Genomic DNA, 20,494 nt, shown 5'->3' on the forward strand with positions numbered 1-20,494 from the left:
GAACTGGGAATGGCCATGGAGACCTGGAGAAAAAGGGCCACTTTACCCTTTTACAACAGTAGCCCTCCCCTCTGAGACTACAAGCCCATAGATGAGGATGGCAATCAGGCCATGCAATATTGGCCTTACTTTTCATCTGACTTGTACAACTGAGAAGCCCAATAGCCCCCTCTTTAGATAACACCAAGGGGCTGATTAACCTCAGACTTTTATTTACTCATCAGCCCTCCTGGGATGATATACAACAATTCCTGAGAGATCTCTTCATGACCAAAGAGTGAGAGAGGATAGTGCAGGAAGCCAGAAAGAATGTCCCCTCAGACATGGGGGCATCATCGATTGACCAGGCTGTCATCGACAGCAGATTGTCCCTGACTAGACCTGACTGGGACTACTAATACAGTAAGGATCACATGAAGGTCTACCACCAGACTCCGTTGGCAGGTCTCAAGGGAGTCGCAGGATGACCCACCAATTTGACCAAGGTATGTGAGGTTAACCAGGGACCAGACAAGTCGCCCTCAACCTTTCTAGAGTGGCTTGTGGAGGCATTCCACCAACATACACACTATGACCCCAGCAGCGAGGAGCACAAAGCTACTGTGGCTATGGCTTTTCTAGACCAGGCTAGTAGAGATATCAGGAAAAAGCTTTAGAGGCTAGAAGGGTTACAGGATAAGATGTTGGGGATTTAGTGCAGGTTGCTTAGAAAGTCTGCCATAACAAGGAAACAGAGAAGGAGCAGAGAAAGAGAAAAGAAAAAGATGAAAGGGAGATAAAAAAGAAAAGTGTCAGGAGGATAATTTACAGAGAATATTGGCTACAGTGGTTAGGAAAGGCAGAGAAGAAAGACTCCAACCAAAGAGAGACAGAAAACTCCTTGAAAAGGACCAATGTGCATTTTGAGAGGAGAGGGGCCACTGGGCCCAAGAATTCCCCCAATGAACGGAAGCTGAGGGCAGGAGATCCCAGGCCTTGGAAAAGTGTCCCCAAATGGTGAAGGTATTAGCCTGGGGGGAGACAGCAACTAGGGAGGACAGGGTTGGACCCCCACCCCCACCCCAAGCCCAGAGTAACCTTGAAAGTGGAAGAGAAACCCACCCGATTCTTGGTGAATACTGGGGCCCAACACTTAGTCCAATTAATAAGATATAATTACTAACCTTAACATACAAAGCCCTATACACATCCATTCCTTAAGAACATTCATAACAACCTATAAAGATGCAGAGTAGAATCTTAACAGCAGCCCCCATGTTCTCTCAGTGGCTTCCTCTGTCTCCTCCTCTTCCCTCAAACTTTCCTCCCTTCTTGTCCAATGACAGGCCTCATTCTATCATTGTATCTGCCTTCTCCATTATCATTATCATCATCCCACATTGCACCCTTTTTGTCTAATTAAAAAAAAAACACTTTTCTCTTAAATATAAGCTGAGTACAACTATTATCATTTTGTAATTAAAAGCATAAAATATATTTAATACCCAGCCAAACACTATCAGTTAACCAAAACATTTAGTTATCAATTCCAGCAAAAATAAAAATTGATGGGTCCAAGAGGCCACTGGGACTGAACAATATTCATTGACTACCCGAAGAATTGTAGACCTGGGCATGGGGGATCCCACTCATTCACGGTCATCCATGACTGCCTCTATCCCTTGCTCAGGAGAGACTTGCTCTCCAAAATGGGGGTTCAGATCCACTCCCTTCCTGAGGGCCCTCAGTTGAGGGGGTCTGCTGAAGAACCTGTCCAGGTCCTTACTATTAGGCTGAGGACAAATACAAATTGTTTGAGACCAATACCCAAAAGACAGAGGATATTACCTTGATGGCTGGAAAAGTTTCCTCTTGCTTGAGCTAGGTCATGCATATCTGCAGGCTGTGTATGTGGAGCTTAAGACCCAGGCTGATCCTGTCTTGGTGCACAGTCCCCGATGTCAGGGGAGGCACAAGAAGGAATTAAGCCACATACCTCCCAGCTCTTCCAGTTTGGGGTGTTGCTTAGTGCTGTTCTGCCTGGAACACACTGCCCCTGCCAGTTAAGAAGCTGGGCACTAACAATTATTGCCCAGTCCAGGACTTAAGAGAGGTAAACCATGGTAGAGTGGCTAACATCCACCCTACTGTGCCTAACCCCTACACTCTGTTGAGTTCTTCACCACCTTCCAGATTTTGGTACACAGTTTTAGACTTGAAAGGTGCTTTCTTCTGCCTGACCTTGGCACCCCAAAGTCAAGAGTACTTTGGTTTTGAATGGAAAGATCCAGAGAAGGGGACCACCAGTCAGCTGACGTGGACTAGATTCTCTACTGGTTGGGCTCAATCTGGCCACCTTGCTGCCTGATCCTGACCTGGAGCCACCACAGCACAAATGTCATATACTGGCAGAAAGACCTCTCCGACTGACCCCTGCTGGGAGCCGAGGCTACCTGGTTTATAGACAGGAGCAGTTTTCTTCATGAAGGTCAGAGATGAGTGGGTGTTGCTGTGGTGGACAACACAAATGTCATCTGGGTTGGCTGAACCTCTACCCACCAGCATGTTGGCACAGAAAGTGGAGCTAATTTTCCTTAGAACTTGGGGCCGGCAAGAAAATTAACATCGACACAGATAGCAGGTATGCCTTTGCACAGCCCATGTTCATGGGGCTAGATACCAAGATGACTGCTCATGTCAGAGTTTGGAAAAGAAATAAAAAGACAAGCATGAAATCTTGGATCTCTTGGATGCCTTGATGAAGCCAGCAACTGTATTATTCATTGCCTAGGACGTCAGAAGGGAAGAGACTCAGTGGTCCATAGCAATAACCACGAAGATCAAGTGGCTCAAGAAAAGTCTATGCAGGAGCCTATCCCAGTTATGAGCCTGCAGGAAGCACCCTAATCCTTTATCTAAAGGAACTCACTTTACAGTGACTACTCCCAACGACCAACCACTGTGTCTTATGGTAAACAGTTCCATATGAAAAAGATGTAAAGGTTATGTAAACTTAAGTTATGAGGATCTAAGGGGGTGTTTTAGGATAGAAGAAGGTGTCTAAAGATTCGTAAACACTAGTGAAAGCCTAAATGGTAATAAGAAAATGATTTAAGGTATATAAAAAGAATTAAAATGCTTCAGATTTTCCCATTATCTCTCTGTTGTATTAGAACTTCAATAGCCCAGAGATTTAACATTAATCAATGAAATTCTGATAAGTTATTAGTCTAATTCTGATAAAAAAAAACCTTCCACTATATGATCCACTAAAATAATCACAAGCTCAGGATTTTAAATTTCATGTAGTTGTATTTTAAGTATAGACTTAAAAGTGTTTTTCATCATGCTAAATTTATATACATCCAATCTTCCGGATAGAGGGAAGGAGCCTCTCTTTTCACAATCTGTAGTCATACTGAAAATCAAGATCTAGTGAGCTTCTCCCCCTCCTCTCCACAGAAGGGTTCTGTCTTCCCTGAGCTCACCTTAAAGAGTGTTCATGCTTTTAACCCAAGATTGTTTCCCAAGCCTCTACTGTTACACAAAGGTGTATGTCTACTACCCTTTCTATAATGTGGATTTCGGTACAGATTACAAATAATCCACACCTAAAATTTATCTCTTTTTGTAAACCTAAAGAGGATTCTTGTAAGCTCCAGGAAATCCACTCAGACCCACCTCTCACGGGTCAAATGGACTCCGGATAAGTCAATCAACAGCCTAAGTTTCCCAGCGGTTGCCTACTCCAGAGGGTGGGATTCCTTCCCTTTTTCCTGATTTTGGGACTCAAGTTTCAAATGTACACCCAAAGGAAAAAAATCTCCCTACCCAACTTAACCATCTTCTGCTCCTAACGTATTTCTTTTCTCTCTGATGTGAGCAGTCATCTTGGTATGCCCTGGCATGCACACACACATGTACACCCACACTCACCCACACACACACACCCATGCACACACGTGTGCACGTGTGCGCTCATGTTCCAGGCAAGTCCTGGTGTTTTCTCAAAGTCTGCATCCAGAACAACTCCAGAGCAGTTTCCCACAGGTACTGCAGCCTGACCTCACAGAATGCTTTTACTTAACCTGCACATTCCTACCCCAAGATGCACCCTACTGCCCCAGATCCTGGACAGCAGTGAGTCGGCCAGATCTCCCAGGACTTAAGTAGCATCTCAACTTTCTTATGGTCCCCAAAGATGACATCACCCCTAGTCATCAGGAAACAATGCCCCCACGCTGACCCTACTATCTCGCTTCTTAGTTTTTAATTAAACAAAAATGGAAGAAATTATGGGCAATTCTACTAGGCTTCTCCCAGGGACCTAGCAATGGCTTATGTCATCGGTTGCCACGATCAGGTGCACCAGGTGTGGGCCACATTTGAAAGGATTGCCTGCCACTACAGCTCTCTTTCTTTCTTTGTGCTCCCAGCCAGGCTCTCCCCTGCCTCTTTCTGTCCTTCTCTGTCCACCCCCACCTTTTCTGCCCTTGTGGTACTGCTCCCGTCTGTCTGCCTGTTTATATGTCCACTCCTTTATCCCTTCCCAGATCCTCACTCTTCTCCCCTTCCCTCAATAAACCTCCTTCACACCAGACCTGTTTCATGGCATAACTACTCAGGGGCATGCACACCCCGGCGTGGGCCCTCCAGGTGCCTACTCAAGGCATTATCTTTCATAGCACCTGGGATCCCACTGGAGCCTAAGTTCTTAGGGTCACACCGGAACCTAAGACCTTCCCCAGGTTCTAGGCTTTCCCTTCTAGGTTCTAAGGCCTTCCCTGGTTTTCACTGGTGCCTTAATGCCTTCCCAGGTTTTTCCTGGAAGCTAAGGCCTTCCCAGATATTCACTGGGGCCTTGTGGGGCAAGTGGACTGTGCCACCAGATAGAACTGGTAAGGTTGAAGCAGTTTCGAAACCCCATGGAATCTCAGAATTGAGAATGGTAGGTGTGGAACCAGCTTCCTACCATGCTCTACTTGTCCTGAAACATGTAACCACAACAACCCATTAAGAGGGCCATGACAGGGGCTGGAGAGATGGCTCAGAGGTTAAGAGCACTGTCTGCTCTTCCAGAGGTCCTGAGTTCATTTCCCAGCAACCACATGGTGGCTCACAACCACCTATAATCAGGTCTGGTGCCCTCTCCTGGCCTGTAGTTACATACATGCAGGCAGAAAGCTGTATGATGTATACATAATAAATGCTTAAAAAAAAAAAAAAAAAAAAGAGGGCCATGACAATCAGTCCTATAGCAACAACACCTGAAGCTCTTCCCCATGCAAATGGAGCATCCCTAACATCTCAGACCGAGCCAATGGGAAGCGTAAATCCCCAAATCCCACCCTACTCCCAAGATGTTTATAAGGTCCCTAATCCACATGAAATAAGGTGCAGGAATTATTTCACCAAGAGCCATCTGAAGGTGCCTGTTTCATTGAGCACAGCACTCTGGGGAAGAGGTTTCTCTCCCGAAGCATTCATCACTGGTCCGTGGATCTGCACAGTGCTTGTGCTCTGGCTTGCCACTGCCTGCAGCTACCATTTGCTGTCTGTCATAGCCACTCCCTGCCACTTGCTTAGTGGCTCTGGCTCTGGCTTTTGGCTACCTACCACAGCTGCTGCCACTAACATAGGTGCTGCCATAGTTGCAGCAGAAACGCTAGCTACCTACCCTTCACAGGCTGCCCTTCAGAGAGCTGAAACACTTTAGCCATTCTGGCTAGACCAAAGCCCCTCCAAACCTTTTGTTACAGCTGGGCCAGAGATCCTCAGGTTGCATCTGTCTCCCCCAAGCAGCTTGCTGGTGGCACTCCAGCCTGGAGGCATACACACAGCCGAACAGGGCCTGAGGCCTTCCTCCAGATTCTTACTGAACTCTAGGCCTTTCTCAGTAGATTCTCCCCCTGGTACTCTGTGAAGTCTATTCTGTGGCCTTCCAATTATCTAACTAGGGATTAAAGACCTCCAAAATCTCACTGGGGTCTAAGATCTTCCCCAAGTTCTCACTGGAGTCCAATGTTATCCCTGGATTCTCACTGGGTTTTTAAGCCTTTCCCCAATTTCTCACTGGTAAGCAAGGCTTTCCTGGGTCTCACAGGGACCTAAAGTGGTCCCCTAAATCTCATTCATTCTTTAAACCTTATCCACATTCTCACTGGTGCCTAAGGCCTCCCCAGAGTCTCACTGGGCCTTAAGGCCTCATTGAGACCTAAATACTTTTCCAGATTTCTTTGGGGCCCAGTCTTCCACAAGTTCTTCACAGGTCCCTTAGGTTGGGACCTAAGGCTTTTCCAAGGTTATCACTGGATCTTAAGTCCTCTTCCATATTCTCCCTAAGGCCTAAGATCCTCTACAGTTTCTCACTGGGTCTTGAGGCTTTCCCTGGATTCTTACTGGGGCCTAAGGCATTCACCAGATTCTTCTCTGGGCCTCTGATGTGGAAATTGAGAATGTTACCACATTTGTCAGGTGTCCAGGGATATTATAGCATGGGGTATACACTATACTCATAACTGTGGAGCCTGTCTTAGTCAGAGTTCTATTTCTGTAAAGAAACACAATGACAACAGCAGTTCTTATAGAGGAAAGCATTTAATTAGGGCTGGCTTACTTACAGTCTCAGAGGTTCAGTCCATTCTCATCATGGCAGGGAACATGGCGGCACAGAGACAGACATGGTGCTGGAGAGGCAGCTGAGAGTTCTAAAATTGCATTCACCGGCAGCAGGAAGAGAGAGTGACACTGGGCCTGGCTTGAGCTTTTGAAAACCTCAAAGTCCACCTCCAGTAATACACTTCCTTTCAAATAATACCACTCCCTGTGTCTGAGCTTTCAAACCCATGAGCCTATTGTGTCATTCCTATTCAAACCATCACAGGGCCTAGAGTTTTCCTATATTCTCACTGAGTCCAAGATCTTCTCTAGACTCTTGATGAGACACAATAATAAACCCAGGGTTTCATGGGAGCCTAATGCATTCCTCAGCCTAACTGTAGCCTAAGGTTTTTCTATGTTCCCACAGACCATATAACCTCTATAGTGTCTAAGGCCTTCCACAGCTGCTCCCTGGAGTGTGTGGTTTACCCATGTTCTTACAGAAGCATAAGGGCTTTCCAAGATCCTCATACAGCCTAAGATTTTCTTAGGATCTTACTAGCCCAAAGTGTTCTTATTGTTTCACTGGGGCCTAAGACTTTTGCGAGGTTTGAACTGGATCATAAGGCCTTGCCACCTTCTCTCTGTGGTCTAAGGCATTGCCCAGGTTCTCACTAGGGCCTGAGATCTTTCCAGGTTCTCATTTGGTCTTAAGATTTTTTCCACTGGGTTTTAATATGTGTTAAGGCCTTTCGAAGGTTCTCACTGGGGCATAGGGTCTTCCTTGGATTTTCACTGGGCTGAAGGCTTCTCAGGGCTTCCACAGAGTCTCAGTTGGTTGTAAGGTTTTCCCGAGAATCTCACTGGAGCCTAAGAACTTCCCAGCTCTTACCGTGGCCCAAAACCTTCCACGGATTCTAACTGAGACCCAAGGCATTTCCCAGGATCTCTCTGGAGCCTAAGACTTTCCCAGATTCTCACTGATGCCCAAGGCTTTCCTTGGGTTTTTGCTGGGGTTTAAGTTATTTTCTAAATTCCCCACGGAGCCTAAAGCTTTCTGTAATTTCTCACTGGTGCCTAAAGCATTCCCCAAATCCTCATGGGGCTTAAGGCTTTCTTGGTTCTCACTGGAGCCTAAGGCATTCCACAGGTTCTTGCTGAGTCAAAGGCTTTTCCAAGTTTTCACTGTCTAAAACTACCCAGGTTCTTAATGGGGTCTAAGGTTTTCCCATGGTCTCACTGGGGTTGAGGCCTTCTCTAGATTCTCACAGGAATATAAGGCATGATCTCAGGTTCTCACTGAGTTTTAAAGGCCTTCTCCAGTTTCTCACTAGTAAGACTTTCCTTGGGATTCACTGGGACCTAAGGTGTTCCCCTGAGTCTCACACATGCCTAAGATATTTTCCACATCCTCACTGGGGCCTAAGGCCTTCTTTAGGTTTCACTAAGGCCTCAGGCCTTCTTTAGGTCTTACTTGGGCCCAAGGGCTTCCCAGGTTCTTACTGAAATCTAAAACTCTCCCTGCTCCCCGATTCTCACTGAGGCCTCACTAGGGTCTTCCCCAGGTTCTCACTTGGTCTTAAGGCCTTCCCTGAGACTTCACTGCATCCCATGTCCTTTCCAGGTCTTCTTATGGCCCAAGGCATTCCCCATGTAATCACTGTGTCTTCCCAAGCTTCTCATTAGGGCCTGAGGCCTTCCCCAGGTTCCCACTGCACTTAATGTTTTCCTAGGTTTTAACTGTAGTCTAAGGCCTTTCCAGCCTTTCCCTTGGGCCTATAGCTTCCAGAGTTTCTCGCTGGGTCCTAAGGCCCTTCCCAGATTCTCTCTGGGGCCTGAGGACTTTTCCTAGGTTCTCACTGGGGCCTAAGGCCCTTCCTTCCCAGATTCTCTCTGGGGCCTGGGGACTTTTCCTAGGTTCTCACTGGGGCCTAAGTATTCTCCCCTCTCTGGGACCTACCATGTTCTCTGGGTTCTCACTAGGTCTTAAGACTTTCTTTAGAATTTTACTTGGTCTTAAAGTCTTATCCAGTGTCCTAATAAGGCCTATGACCTTCCTGTGCTCTTCCTTAGGTGTGAATTTTTTTTCAGGGTTTCACTAGGTCTAAAACTATCTATAGTGTTTCTCTGTGGCCTATGTCCTTTGCAAGGACCCACTGTGGCCTCAGTCCTTTTTTGGATTCCCACTCTGGCTTACAGATTTACCCCCAGATCCTACTGAATCCAGTGGCCTTCTTCAGCATCTCACTTGGGCTTCAGAAGCTCAAATGTTCTCAAATGGAAGTTAGGTTGTATTGGTTACTTGTCCTGTGCTATAATAAAACACCTATGACCAAGGCAACTTAAAGAGAAATTATTATTTGGGCTTAGGCTCTGTGCTGGCTGGTTTTGTGTGTCAACTTGACACATACTGGAGTTATCACAGAGAAGCCTCCCTTGAGGAAATGCCTCCATGAGATCCAGCTATAAGGCATTTTCTGAATTAGTGATCAAGGGTGGGAGGGCCCATTATGGGTGGTGCCATCCCTGGGCTGGTGATCTTAGGTTCTACAAGAAAGCAAGCTGGGCAAGCCAGGGGAAGCAAGCCAGTAAGTAACATCCCTCCATGGCCTCTGCATCAGCTCTTGCTTCCTGACCTGCTTAAGTTCCAGTCCTGACTCCGTTTGGTGATGAACAGCAATGTGGAAGTGTAAGCTGAATAAACCCTTTTCTCTCCAACTTGCTTCTTGGTCATGATGTGCAGGAATAGAAACCCTGGCTGAGACAGGCTCCAAAGATATGAGTCCATCACCCTCACACTGGGAAGGCATGGTACCTCAACCATAAGCAAGTGTGGAAAGCATGAACTGTAAGTAGGAAAGGGTTTTTTACTCTCAGAGACTGCCCCTAGTAACATACATTCTTCAACAAGGCCAACCTCTTAAACCTTCCCAAATAGCATGACCAAATGGTAGGCTAAAGGCTCACCAGGGCCAAAGATCATTCTTGGGGTATCTCTGGGACCTCAGGCCTTCAATGGTGTTTCATTGTGGTCTAAAGCCTTCCTCTCTGTGGTCTGAGGCACTTCCTAGATCTCCTAGAGCCTGAGGCCTTTCCCAGACTCTCAACTGTAGCCTAAAATCCCCATAGGCTTGAAGGTGGACCTACTCTCTTCCCATGCTCACTCTCACTGAGTCCTAAGGGCTTCTTCCCTGGAGTCTTATTGGAACATGTATTCTCCTCCAGGGTCTCACAGGGACCTAAGGTTCTTCTTGGATCTCAGCATAGTATATGTCCTTCCGTGAGTCTCACAGTGGCCTGAGGCTTTGCAGGATCTCTCTGGTGCCCAAGGCCTTCCCCAGAGTCTTTCAGGGATCTAAGTTTTTCCCAGGGTCTCACAGAGGCCAACTATCTTTCTCAGCATCTTACTATAGCCTAAGGCCTTCCATTTTGTTTCACTTGTACCTGTTCCAGGGTCATACTAAGGTTTTAGGACTTTCTTAGGCTTTTATGGAGGCCAAAGATATTCCTCAAGTTCTCACTCGAGCCTGATACTTTCCTCAGGTTCTAACTGGGACCGAGGGCCTACCCAAGAGTCTCAGTAGGATCTAGGGCTTCCTAGGATTTTGCTGTGACCTAAGAACATCTTCAGAGTTCCATTAAGGTCTAGCATCTTCCCCAGTGCCCTGCTATTGCCTAAGGCCTTCTCCAGGTTTCCATCCAGGGTCTCACTGTGGGCTAAGGCCTTCCTCTAAAGCAATGGTTCTTAACCTTCCTAATGCTATGACCCTTTAATACAGTTCCTCATGTTGTGGTGACCCCTAACCATAAAATTATGTTCATAACTAATTTAGTACTGTTATGAATCGTAGTGTAAGTATCTATGTTTTCCAATGGTCTTAGATGACGATTGAAAGGGTCATTTGACCCCAAAGGGGTTGCAAACTACAGGTTGAAAACTGATGCCCTGTGGTCTGAGTCTAAAAGCTTTACAGAAGTTCTCAATGAAGCTTCAAGCCTTCCTAGGATTTCACCAGAACATGAAACCTTCAGTGTCTCATTGGAGGCTAAAGTCTTCTCTGGGGCTTAATAAGGGCCTCAGATCATCCTTTGTTCTCAGAGGGACAAAGACTCTTAGGTTACTCTCTTAGGTCACTCTCTAGATGTCACAGGAGCCCATCTTTTCTCAGGATCTCTCTGTGGATAAGGGCTTTCTAGGGTTTTCCTGAGTTCCCAGTGTCTTCCATGGTCTTACAAAGATCAAAGGTCTTCTACAGTATTTCTCTATGTCTTAAGCCCTTCCTAGGTTCCCACTAGGCCCTTACTTAAGGCCTCACTGGATTCTTATTGAACCCCTTACTTATAGTCTCACTGGATTCTTACATTTTCTTTAGAGCCTAGCATAAGCCAATAACCTTTCTCAGGATCTCACTGGAGCCTGAAGCCTCCCAAGATCCTACTCTGGCCTACAATCTTCCCTCATGTCTTTGAGAAGGCAAAAGGCCTTCCACAAGATCTCACTGTGGATTATGGTCTGACCCTGGAGCTCACTGGAAACTAAAACCTTGACAGGGTCCCAGTGGCACAAAAGCCCTCCCTACTGTAACAAATTAAGGTCTTCTCTGGGTTTCAATATGACCAAAGACCTTCCCAGGTTCTTACTGGGATCTAAGGCCTTTCCAGGGTCTCTTTGGTGACTAAAGTCTTCCCTGGGATTTCTTTGGAGTCTAAGACTTTCCCAAGGTCTCTCTGGGGCCCACAGCCTTCTGTGGGGGGGGGTCTTGCTTAAGTCAAAGATCTTCTTCATCAATCCCTAAGGCACAAGACACTTTATGGAGTTCATGGGACATAAGCCTTCCCCTAGGACTCATTAGGTGTGATGTGGGTGGGGCACAGCTCTTGCTGTGTTTTGCTAGCTTCCTTCATCCCTCTGCCTACTTGCAAGGTGCCTAAGACTCCTGAGCACAGGGAGAGGGCCTGGTCTACAAGCCTTGCCAGAGGCTGTTCCCTAGTGAGCACAGCTGTGACTGTCACTCATTACCCTGGTCTCCACCTTTGTGTTGTTAGCCTATGCTTCTGGGGCAGCTCATCTGGGGCCTTGTTCAACATCCCCCCCCAGTACTGTTTCAGAGCTCATAGTTGGCAGGGAGATAACACCAGTACCTTCTGTCTGGTCTGAAGTGTCCAGGAGGCTGAATTGGAAGAAAGAGGTGGGGGGAGAAGAAACCGTCTAAACCTCCAAGTGAAGCCAGAGCAGATATGAGTGCTAGGAACTATCTTTGTGGTGACGCAGTGACCAGAGGCAGCCCTGGAGACCTTTCCTTCCTTTATTGAGAGAATAATCAGGGTAGTATAGAGCATGGAGGGCAGGAGGAATGCAGGACCACCCTGGAGTGCATGCAGTAGTAAGACATGGTTGAGAAGCAGTGTTGGGAGGAGGGGGGTCCAAGAGGAGCCCATCAAAGGGCCCAGCCACACACATGGGAAAGCCTCTGGGCCAGGAAAGGTTGGAGAAGGGGATGGAGACTTTGGGAAAGGCCCCTGGCACCTGTGGGTGGTACCCTATGCATTTAGCTAATGGCACTCAGTGCATGGGCCAGGGTGTGCAGCTCATCCTGGACCCCCTCCAAGGAGCGCCGGATGGTGTGAGGGCTGTCCAGTACGTCAATGGCCAGTGTGTACGGGTCAAACTTCACAGAGAATGGGCGCTGGATACGAGAGGCATAGTTCCTGTGGAGGGAAGCCGGTATGATTCCTCAGTCACAGGAGACCGGATGTAAGGGTGAGAAAGCAGGCTGGAGTCAGGTAGCTCGGGATAAAATCTGCAACCTCCAGGAGAATGGGGAAATGGCTTTTCTGAGTTTGCCAAACCCCTAAAGCCCATTCTTGACATTCAGGAGACTAAAGCCCCAGCAAATCTTGTGGGCAGACTTCTGCAAAGCACTTCATTTTTCATCTGGACTTCTTCCCTCAGGAGGCTCTCCTTGACTGTGCCCTAGAGAGTCCCTAAACTGAAGTGGACATGCCAGGACAGCAGGCCAGGAGAAGTGATAAGGACCAACTTTCCAGTCTCCTCTTCCTTCCTCAGACCCTGTATAACTGTGTCCCTTGCCTTTGTACTGCCTACCCCCTCTATAACCTTTGCCCTCATGGCAGCTCTTAGCTTCCACTGTGTCTCTTGTTCTTCCTTATCTGTCCCCACCCACTCCAGCCCGTGCTACTCAGAGGATGAGAGACCCTGGCTCTGCTGAGGCATAGACAGATGGCCTGAACCTAACTTTGACCTTGCCTTGACCCTATGCTGCTGGTCTCTTTCTTCTCAGATTTTCTGATGGGAGCAGCCCCCCCCCCAGACCATGAGCCCCCAGCTCTGACCTTCTTTGCTAGGGGCTGGGAGCAGGGTAATCTCAAGCGTGTACTCTTCTTACAAGGGGGTGTTGCTGTGCGTACTAAGTGTGTTCTCAAGTGGAGACAAGGCCCGGCTTGCACAGGGGAGGCTGGATGGGGCTGGCTCCTGAAGGGTTCACGCACCTGAGCTTGTCCTTGGCATCGTTGAAGCTCTCGGACACAAAGTACACAGGCTGGTAGGTTTGATCTTGGTAGGGCTGCACAGCTGCTGTGTCTGGGTCAAAGGCCCGGACCTCAGGCTCCTCTGACAGGGAGTGCTAGAAAGAGACCACAGGCATCACACCCAAGCACTCAAGGCAAATGGGTGCTGTGGGTATGAGGATCTCCCATCCCACAAGGATTCTGGGCTACTGTACAGTGGGGTCTGGGCAGAGTCCCATACTCTCCAGAGCAGCCTGAATCTTAGACCTGGGTCAAGGACTTCATCCTTCTGACGGGAGCAGGGCCCTCCACACCTGATTCCCCCAGCCCTGATCTCCTTTGCTGGGGGCTGGGAGCAGGTAATCTCACCAGGAGCTCTCCGTAGGAAGACAGCAGCCCTGCACCGTAAGCCTTCAGCTCCCCATTCTGCTTACATAGCCCGAATTCCACAGTGAACCAGTACACCTGCCAGGTAGTCATAAGAGTCACCTAAAACACCTGGTGCCAAGCACAGCCCCTCTGTGGCTGTTCTTGCGGACCGAAAAGAAGGTCTGAACTCCCCCTAGGGCCCTCAAAACCAACCGTGGAGAGTTTTTCAATTTCTTCATCTGAGGCCCCCAGAGATGCAAGTCCAATGTCCTGTGGGTAGAGAACGGGACAAGAGCATGAAAGGACTCTTCTCTGACACTGTGTTTGAGGCAAGGGCACTGGATGCTACCTCTCCAGGGAACCCTGCCGCATAGGCTTCACCACGCACCAAAGTAGCCAAAAGCCCAGGACCTGCAGTTCCGAGAAGTACCAGCAGGTGGCAGCAAAACCCACAAAATCCCTTTCTCCTGAGACTTGTGTTCCTAGCCAGTCCCTCCCTGTTGAGGAAACAGTCTGTGCTTCAGTATTTGCTACCTGCAAGCATCGTGAATCCATAAGGGCGCACTGTCTAGCTGGAGGAATACCCCAACAAGCAAAACTGTCGAGTCTCTGGCTCAAACAACCCCTGGTTTCTGTGTTGAGGCCCTAGACATACCTGGGAGAACTGGGCAAATGTGCGGTCAGCCAACATGGGTACATGTCCCAACAGCTCATGGCAGCAGTCCCTATGTGAGGCCACAGGAGAAGCAAGATGGAATGGGCAGGCTCTCTGTCCTTTCCCTGGGACAAGGAGGCTTTAGCTCCTCCACACCTCTGTCATCATTACGCACAGATATTACTGGGCAACAAATTCAGGGTCCCCTGCCCCAGGCAGCATACTCACGGCTCAGGTGAATGCATAGGTGAGGAGGCATGGCGGATATACTGGGTGCATTGAAACACACGGAAGGCCAGACTGGCCAAAAAATCACGGGCGGACAGTAGACCGGCCACGGGTCGCAGCTGGAAGCCAGTCCGCTCTGTAAGGGGCCACGCATCAGAGTAGGCAGAGGGGATGCCCCTCCCTGCCCTACTTCCTCTGCATCCGCACCCTTCAAGAAGCGGGACACGTCCTCCAGCTGTGGGATGCTGTCCTCTCGGTAGCCACAGTACCGTTCCAGAAGCTGGAAACCCTCCAGGTGCTCCCGGCAGGCGTGGGTAGCATAGAGGCCCTTCAGCGTGACATATACCTCCTTCCTGTAGGTAATTGCCAGCTGTTGGAGTTCTCCTATGACCACCCTACCTCCCCACAGCCCCCCTGGGATGCTCTGCCTGCTTCCACCATCCTCCTGAACTGTGGGTCTCCGTCAACGCCTTTCTGTGGTTTGAGAGAACCCAGAGGTTGAGAAAGGGTCAATCTCTGAATGACCTGATATTTTAGGCCACTGGAAGCCTCTCCTCTAACTGACTTTTGTCTCTTCTCTGTACCCAAGTTTCCAGAGGTGGCCCTCACAGACAGGGATTCTGGGAGTTGTCTCCCTGGCTCTTTTCACGCCCAGCCCTACCCTGCTCCAACCCAACCATCAGCCGGATCTTACCAGGTAGCAATCTCTTCCGCTGTGTATTCCACGTGGGGAATTGGTTCACCGCTGTGGAGGGGATCAGCAGTCAATAGGGCCCCCCATCCCCCACTTCCTCTCAGAGAGTAGAAAATGGGGTGAGGCACTTCTCCTGAAGCTATGTGAGCTGTTCAGAGGCCTTTAGCATATGAAGTGGACTGGCTGGGGTACACCGACCCCACAGAGCAGAGACAGACAAGCTGACATTCGAAGCGGTGTGACAGTTAACCAGTCACCTCCTCCCTCTTCCCTCCTCTCCCTACAGGCTGGGGACTCTGCCCCACATGCAGGCTCCTTACTGCTTGTACTGGAAGGCAATCTCTGCAATCAGCTTCCGGCGCTGGCGATACACCTGGTCAGAGAAGCCCTGATGGCCAAGGGACACACATCAGGAGGAAGTTGGGCATTCCCTGCTCCAACAACCAGGGTCAGTCCCTACCTGTGCCCACCCCACAGGCCTCAGCTATGGGACACAAGCTCACCGGATGGTCCAGGTCCAGGTCAGGGTCAAACTTGGTGACCAGGTGGTGACACTTGTCCAATTCCGACACTTTTCTTGGGAACCAGGGAACTTCACAAGCAACAGAGGCAAAGGGCCCAGGTTAGCACCGACCCATAATAAGGTTTGGCTATCCTGGGTCCAGCCTCCTTAGGGGCCTCCTAGAGGGCAGAGTTTACTGGGATGCACGAAAAGAAGCTGAAGGGTGAAGCCAGCATGGTGGGGCCAACTCTGTGGACACTTCAGGGTCCCCCTTGGCAGGATACTCTGCCCCCACCCCTGCAGGCCACACAGTAATTTGATTGCACTCAGGGACAGAAGCCCATCCTCACCCTTGTCCTCTCTGGCACTGCGCACGTCGTCAGACACCCGACGCACAGAGCTGAGGAGGGCAGCCAGGTCTCCACTGGGCACCTCGAAGCGCACAAAATACTCCAGGTGGGGGCTTCCTGCCAGTGGCCTCTGGGCAGGCCGGGTCTCTAAGTGGTGAATTTTGGCTTCAAATGTCTTTGGGAATAAAAGCAGGAAGAGAGAGGAGAGAGACAGATGGGGTGGGGGGGAGCAATGGAGAGAAGTGGAGAAGATGGAGAGAGAGAGATGATGACAGGTAGGGGGAGATGGAGAGAGATAATAATGGGGAAAGGGAAATGGAGGACCCTGTCAGGCCTGGTCAGTTGTTGGTTTTTTGTTTGTTTGTTCTTGTCCCTGCCTATGAATTTTGGAAGGTGTCCCTAGTACATGACACCTATGGGTGTCACCATACATTGGGTTTTGTCCCATGCACCCATTCAGGAATCATCACAGCTGTGCCTTGGGCCCCTTTTCTGGACAGTTCTGTCCGTCTGGAGATCATACCAGCCAGCTGGATTGCCCTGCTGACAGAAGGCCCTATCCCCTAATGGTCTCATTGGACCTACTGGCCACGCCCAAAGGCCTGGATCCCACTCCACCATATCAAGGACACGAGGCCCAGGCCATGACAAGATAAATAGGAAACTCAGGACTGCTGGGCAGGGGTCAACTTCATCCTTACTTTCTGTTGCCCAGCAACAAAACACTTAGGCCAGGCTGTCGATTCTGGGAGCTCACAGGGTTCTGGCTTTAATGTCATTTGAGAGTTTTTCTGGGGGGCAGGTCATCAGCCAGAGCAACAATGCAATCAGCTGCTTCACAGACCCATGGGCAGGTGGTTCAGAATATATATGGGTGTCAGAGCTGAGGCTAACTAGAGGAGCTGAAAGGTAGTCCCTGAGACCCAGCCCCTGTTGTCCTGGAAGGGGAACAGCCATGCTCACATATCTTATGCATGCTTGCCCTAGCACACCAAGCCATCCCTCAGGCCTCACCTCAAATACTTTTACAGCCCGAGACAAGGAGGAGGGTTTTGTACCCCTCAGGGAGAAGAGCAGGTTGAGAACAGCATTCCCATCCCTCTCCTCAAATACCACAGCCTCCAGTGGGTTCCCAGGTTCCGAGGAGGCTACCGCTGCTGCCGCTGCAGCTGCCGCCGCCTCCCGCTCCTTGCGGGCATCCTCAATGAGACTCTGTCGCCGTCCGATGAACCTTGGGGACTGAGAGTCAGAAATATGCCTGTATCTCCATGCTGCTGCCTCCGCTGATCCTGCCTCCAAGGCCCTGGTCAAACCACTGGATACCAGGGTGGAGGGCAGGACATGCTAGTCAGTGTTCTGACAGGGCATGGTGGGCAGCTAGGGCTGGAAGCCAGGGCAGAACTGGAAGGCAAGGGCTCCTAGCCACCATTTCCTAAGGTAGATGTGCCCTGTCACCTACCTCCCAGGCTTAGACCTAACTGAATTAGTGAGAGGACTGTGACTCACTGTTTTTCCTGATTTCTCTGGGCAGTGCCCAGAGCCTGGAGGAGGGCAAAGCCTCAGACGTGGGAGGTGAATAGCTTGGGTGATCCATTCAGGTAGCAAGTACGTGCACAGCTTAAACCAGCATCCTTCCCCTCCTGATTCTCTGAGAGAGACATAAGGCTGAGCCCCGTGGATACACCGTCATTGGAAAACGTGGTTCTTAGCCAGGTGCCCTGCCCAGGCTGTTCCCCTGTCCTGAAACAGCCCCCTCAAAATGCATCCTCCTCCTCCTCCTGGCTACCCTATCCTCTTCTGTCTGAGTACAGGCTACCTCTGTATGGCCTCCGCTGGCTCTGTGTCTGCCACAGCTTTGAACCAGTACTCCCAATCTCTCAACACTCAGAACTACCTGGACTTCAGGGAGGAGGAGCCTGAACTCTTATCTGGGAGCTGAACTCCCCAAAAGGTTTGGGGTCCTGGGCTTTAGGGATGTCATAGCCATGGGGAGAAGCATGCCCTCTGGAGCCCCCTCCAGACTTCCAGCAGGACGAGTGAATACAGCCAGAGATCCCCAAACTTCCTGGGAAGAGCCTGAGACAGGGTGGATCCCAGGGAGCTGAGGGGAGAGCCGTGCAGCTAAGAAGTGTGAAGGGGCACTTTTGACCCCACAGTTGTCCCTTGAGAAGTGCCTGCAAATTAAATTTCTAAAGGTCACACCAGTCTCATTAATGTCTCTGTCAACTCAAGGAAATAGTTAGGTGGGGCCCCAAGGATAATCTGAAAGCTCTTATGAGCTGATCCCCCACCCCCACTCCATCCATGTTGGCAAAGGGGACTGTTCGATGTCTTGGCAGCTCCTCCCCTTGATCCCTATGGCTCCCTAAACCCTGCTCATAAGGAACACAGAAGCAGGACAGTGGAAGGTAAGGTATGGGAGAAGGGAGGCACAGGAATTGTCCCAGAATTGGGGACCTCTTCTGGCACAGTAGAACCTGGGCCCATGTCCTGTTTCCACAGGACAGCAACAGGCAGACCAGCCATTTGCTGACTAGGTCTCCTCAGAAGTGTACATTGCAGGAACATCACACTCCGTGACAGGCAAGCCTAGAGAACCCAAGAGGGCAGATAAGTAGGGAAGCTACTAGGGGATTCGGATCATGGGGCTCTCCCAAGACCACCCAGGGAAGATTTTCCCCTACTTCATGAACTAGGAAGCCACAGAAGCCTTAGGAAGGCTGGCGTAGTGAGACAGGCACTGGCTGTCTCTCTCGGAGTCCAGCAGGACACAGCAGAAGCATTTACCCAAGCACAGGACTATCTACCAGGGCTAGGACCCAACTAACCCTCAGACAAGATGGGACCAAGAACCACTCCAACCCGGAGTGCCAGACGCTGGGTAGACTCCCAGCCTGGGGTATCCGCCCATCTACAGGTACAAAAGCTGCTCCAGATACCTCCGGGTGACAGCATATCCTTCTCACCGTGACAGCCTCGGCCTGCTTGGCATCCTGCTCGGAGACGGCCCTTCTGAAGCCCTTGGGCTGTGGCGAGGGGGCGCTGGGGGTGGGCATAGTGCAAGCTGGTGGTCCCGAGTTCTGTCTCCACAGCCCTCGCCAGGCAGGCGCCCTCTTTAAAGGCCAGGCTGACGTCAAAGCCCCTCTGGGTCCCCCACCTCCTACCTCCTGCGCATCCTCTCCACGCCTGCTGTGCCTGAGGGAGGCGGGGGTGGGCACGGAGCGAGGGCGACGAGAAAGGCCTCCGTCCCATTAGATCTAATTGCATCCACTGTCACAGGCACCTGCCTCTGAATCACCCTCAGCCCGAGGCACGACGTAGGGCAGGGGCTGGCTGGTATTCTGTGGGACAGGAGACCGCTAGAGCTCTCTAACCAAACCAGGGCACACAGGGAGAACCATGTTGGATTTCCTAAGGGCTCGTGTTAGAACTATAGCCTTTGAGACAAATCTAGAAGCCCTCTCACTGGCTTTTTGGATGTCTGTCATAAAGTCCCCTCCAGGACATGGGCCATGTTCCCCCCAGCCCATGTATAAAGTGTACTATCTATTCACTGCCCCCAGTGTGCTGGCACTGGGGCTGGATCCCCAGGCAGGTCCTATGAGACACAGAATGTTCCAGAAGGCTATTCCTCTATACTATTTCTAAGACTATCCACTTTTGCAAGGTTCTATCCCTCTGATTATCATCTCCTTAAAGACACAGCCTGGGAGATGGTGCCAACCCTAGCCCCTGGCACCTCCCTAAGACCTTCTGACCTCACCTTCCTGGGGGAGCAAACCTCTGCTTTGGTTAAGAGTATTCTGAGCCACTCCCTACCCCCAAATGCACACTCATTCCCTGCATCATGGTCTTGAGCTAGTGGTAGCCCCATTCTCAGCTGGTCCCCATGTAAGGGCACACTCAGCGATCATCTCTCCCATGGCACCCCGAGGTCTAACACTAAGTGACCTTTTGTTTTCCAGTTAGCATCCACACCCACTTACACAAAGATCCACCCTAGCTTCCTCAGCCAGGGAAACAGGATCTCTAAGGAGACCAGGGAGGGGACCTTTCTCTGTAGCAGGTGAGTTGTGCTGGGCCCATCCTATGTCCCTGGAGTCATTTCCTTCCTTCAGGTAATGGCTGGGGACAACTGCCCAAGCCCTTCAGAGAAAAGTGTCCTCTCACTAAAGGTGCTGAAGAAGAGTACCATCCTTATCCCTCTGGATATTGGAGTCTGCACAAGTGCTCAAAGGACAAAGCCCACTCTGAAAATGGCCACCCTGGGGTTCTGAGGACTGAGCACTCTGGATATTTGCAAGACCCAGAAGCCTGAACTCCCAGTCCCCACCCCGCTTAACTTCCGTTCTGGCTGATCACTGAAGTCTCACTGCACCTCCTAGACAGCACTCAGACCCTCAGGAACGGCCTGCTCTACGTACCAGGCCCAGCCCGCTCCCTTCCCAGCTCTTTCACAACAGGAACTGCCTGCCACATCACTGCCTTGCTCTGCATCCCTCACTGGCCCCCATTGCCCCCTGGGAGCAGGATAAATGCTGAGCCAATACAAAAGGAACTCTCCCTAACCTCCCTTGCTGACCTTCTGG

At 50.2% G+C, this 20,494-nt stretch overlaps 1 protein-coding gene across 1 annotated transcript; it reads right to left on the minus strand.

Annotated features, from left to right (window-relative positions):
* Nucleotides 1-11,867: 11,867 nt before the first annotated feature.
* On the minus strand, nt 11,868-19,001 carry Th (tyrosine hydroxylase). The gene is made up of 13 exons (XM_032916211.1): nt 18,872-19,001; nt 16,920-17,144; nt 15,906-16,080; nt 15,557-15,645; nt 15,374-15,441; nt 15,054-15,104; nt 14,567-14,712; nt 14,360-14,495; nt 14,132-14,201; nt 13,690-13,746; nt 13,477-13,572; nt 13,090-13,223; nt 11,868-12,288 (listed from the first exon to the last, which is right to left on the minus strand). The coding sequence occupies exons 1-13, from the start codon at nt 18,959-18,961 to the stop codon at nt 12,129-12,131; spliced, it is 1,497 nt and encodes a 498-aa protein (XP_032772102.1). The 5' UTR covers nt 18,962-19,001; the 3' UTR covers nt 11,868-12,128.
* Nucleotides 19,002-20,494: the final 1,493 nt, after the last annotated feature.

The sequence above is a fragment of the Rattus rattus genome, chromosome 11, assembly GCF_011064425.1.
Source record: "Rattus rattus isolate New Zealand chromosome 11, Rrattus_CSIRO_v1, whole genome shotgun sequence".
In the NCBI taxonomy this organism is placed as follows: domain Eukaryota; kingdom Metazoa; phylum Chordata; class Mammalia; order Rodentia; family Muridae; genus Rattus; species Rattus rattus.

What these genes read in the sequence shown, in the direction of transcription:
- Th (XM_032916211.1), bottom strand. Translation starts at nt 18,961, where the DNA reads ATGCCCACCCCCAGCGCCCCCTCGCCACAGCCCAAGGGCTTCAGAAGG. An exon ending in ATTGCCTTCCAGTACAAGCA is followed by an intron (nt 15,105 to 15,373) that starts GTAAGGAGCCTG and finishes TCCCCTCCACAG; the next exon opens with CGGTGAACCAATTCCCCACG. An exon ending in CATTTGCCCAGTTCTCCCAG is followed by an intron (nt 13,747 to 14,131) that starts GTATGTCTAGGG and finishes CTCTACCCACAG; the next exon opens with GACATTGGACTTGCATCTCT.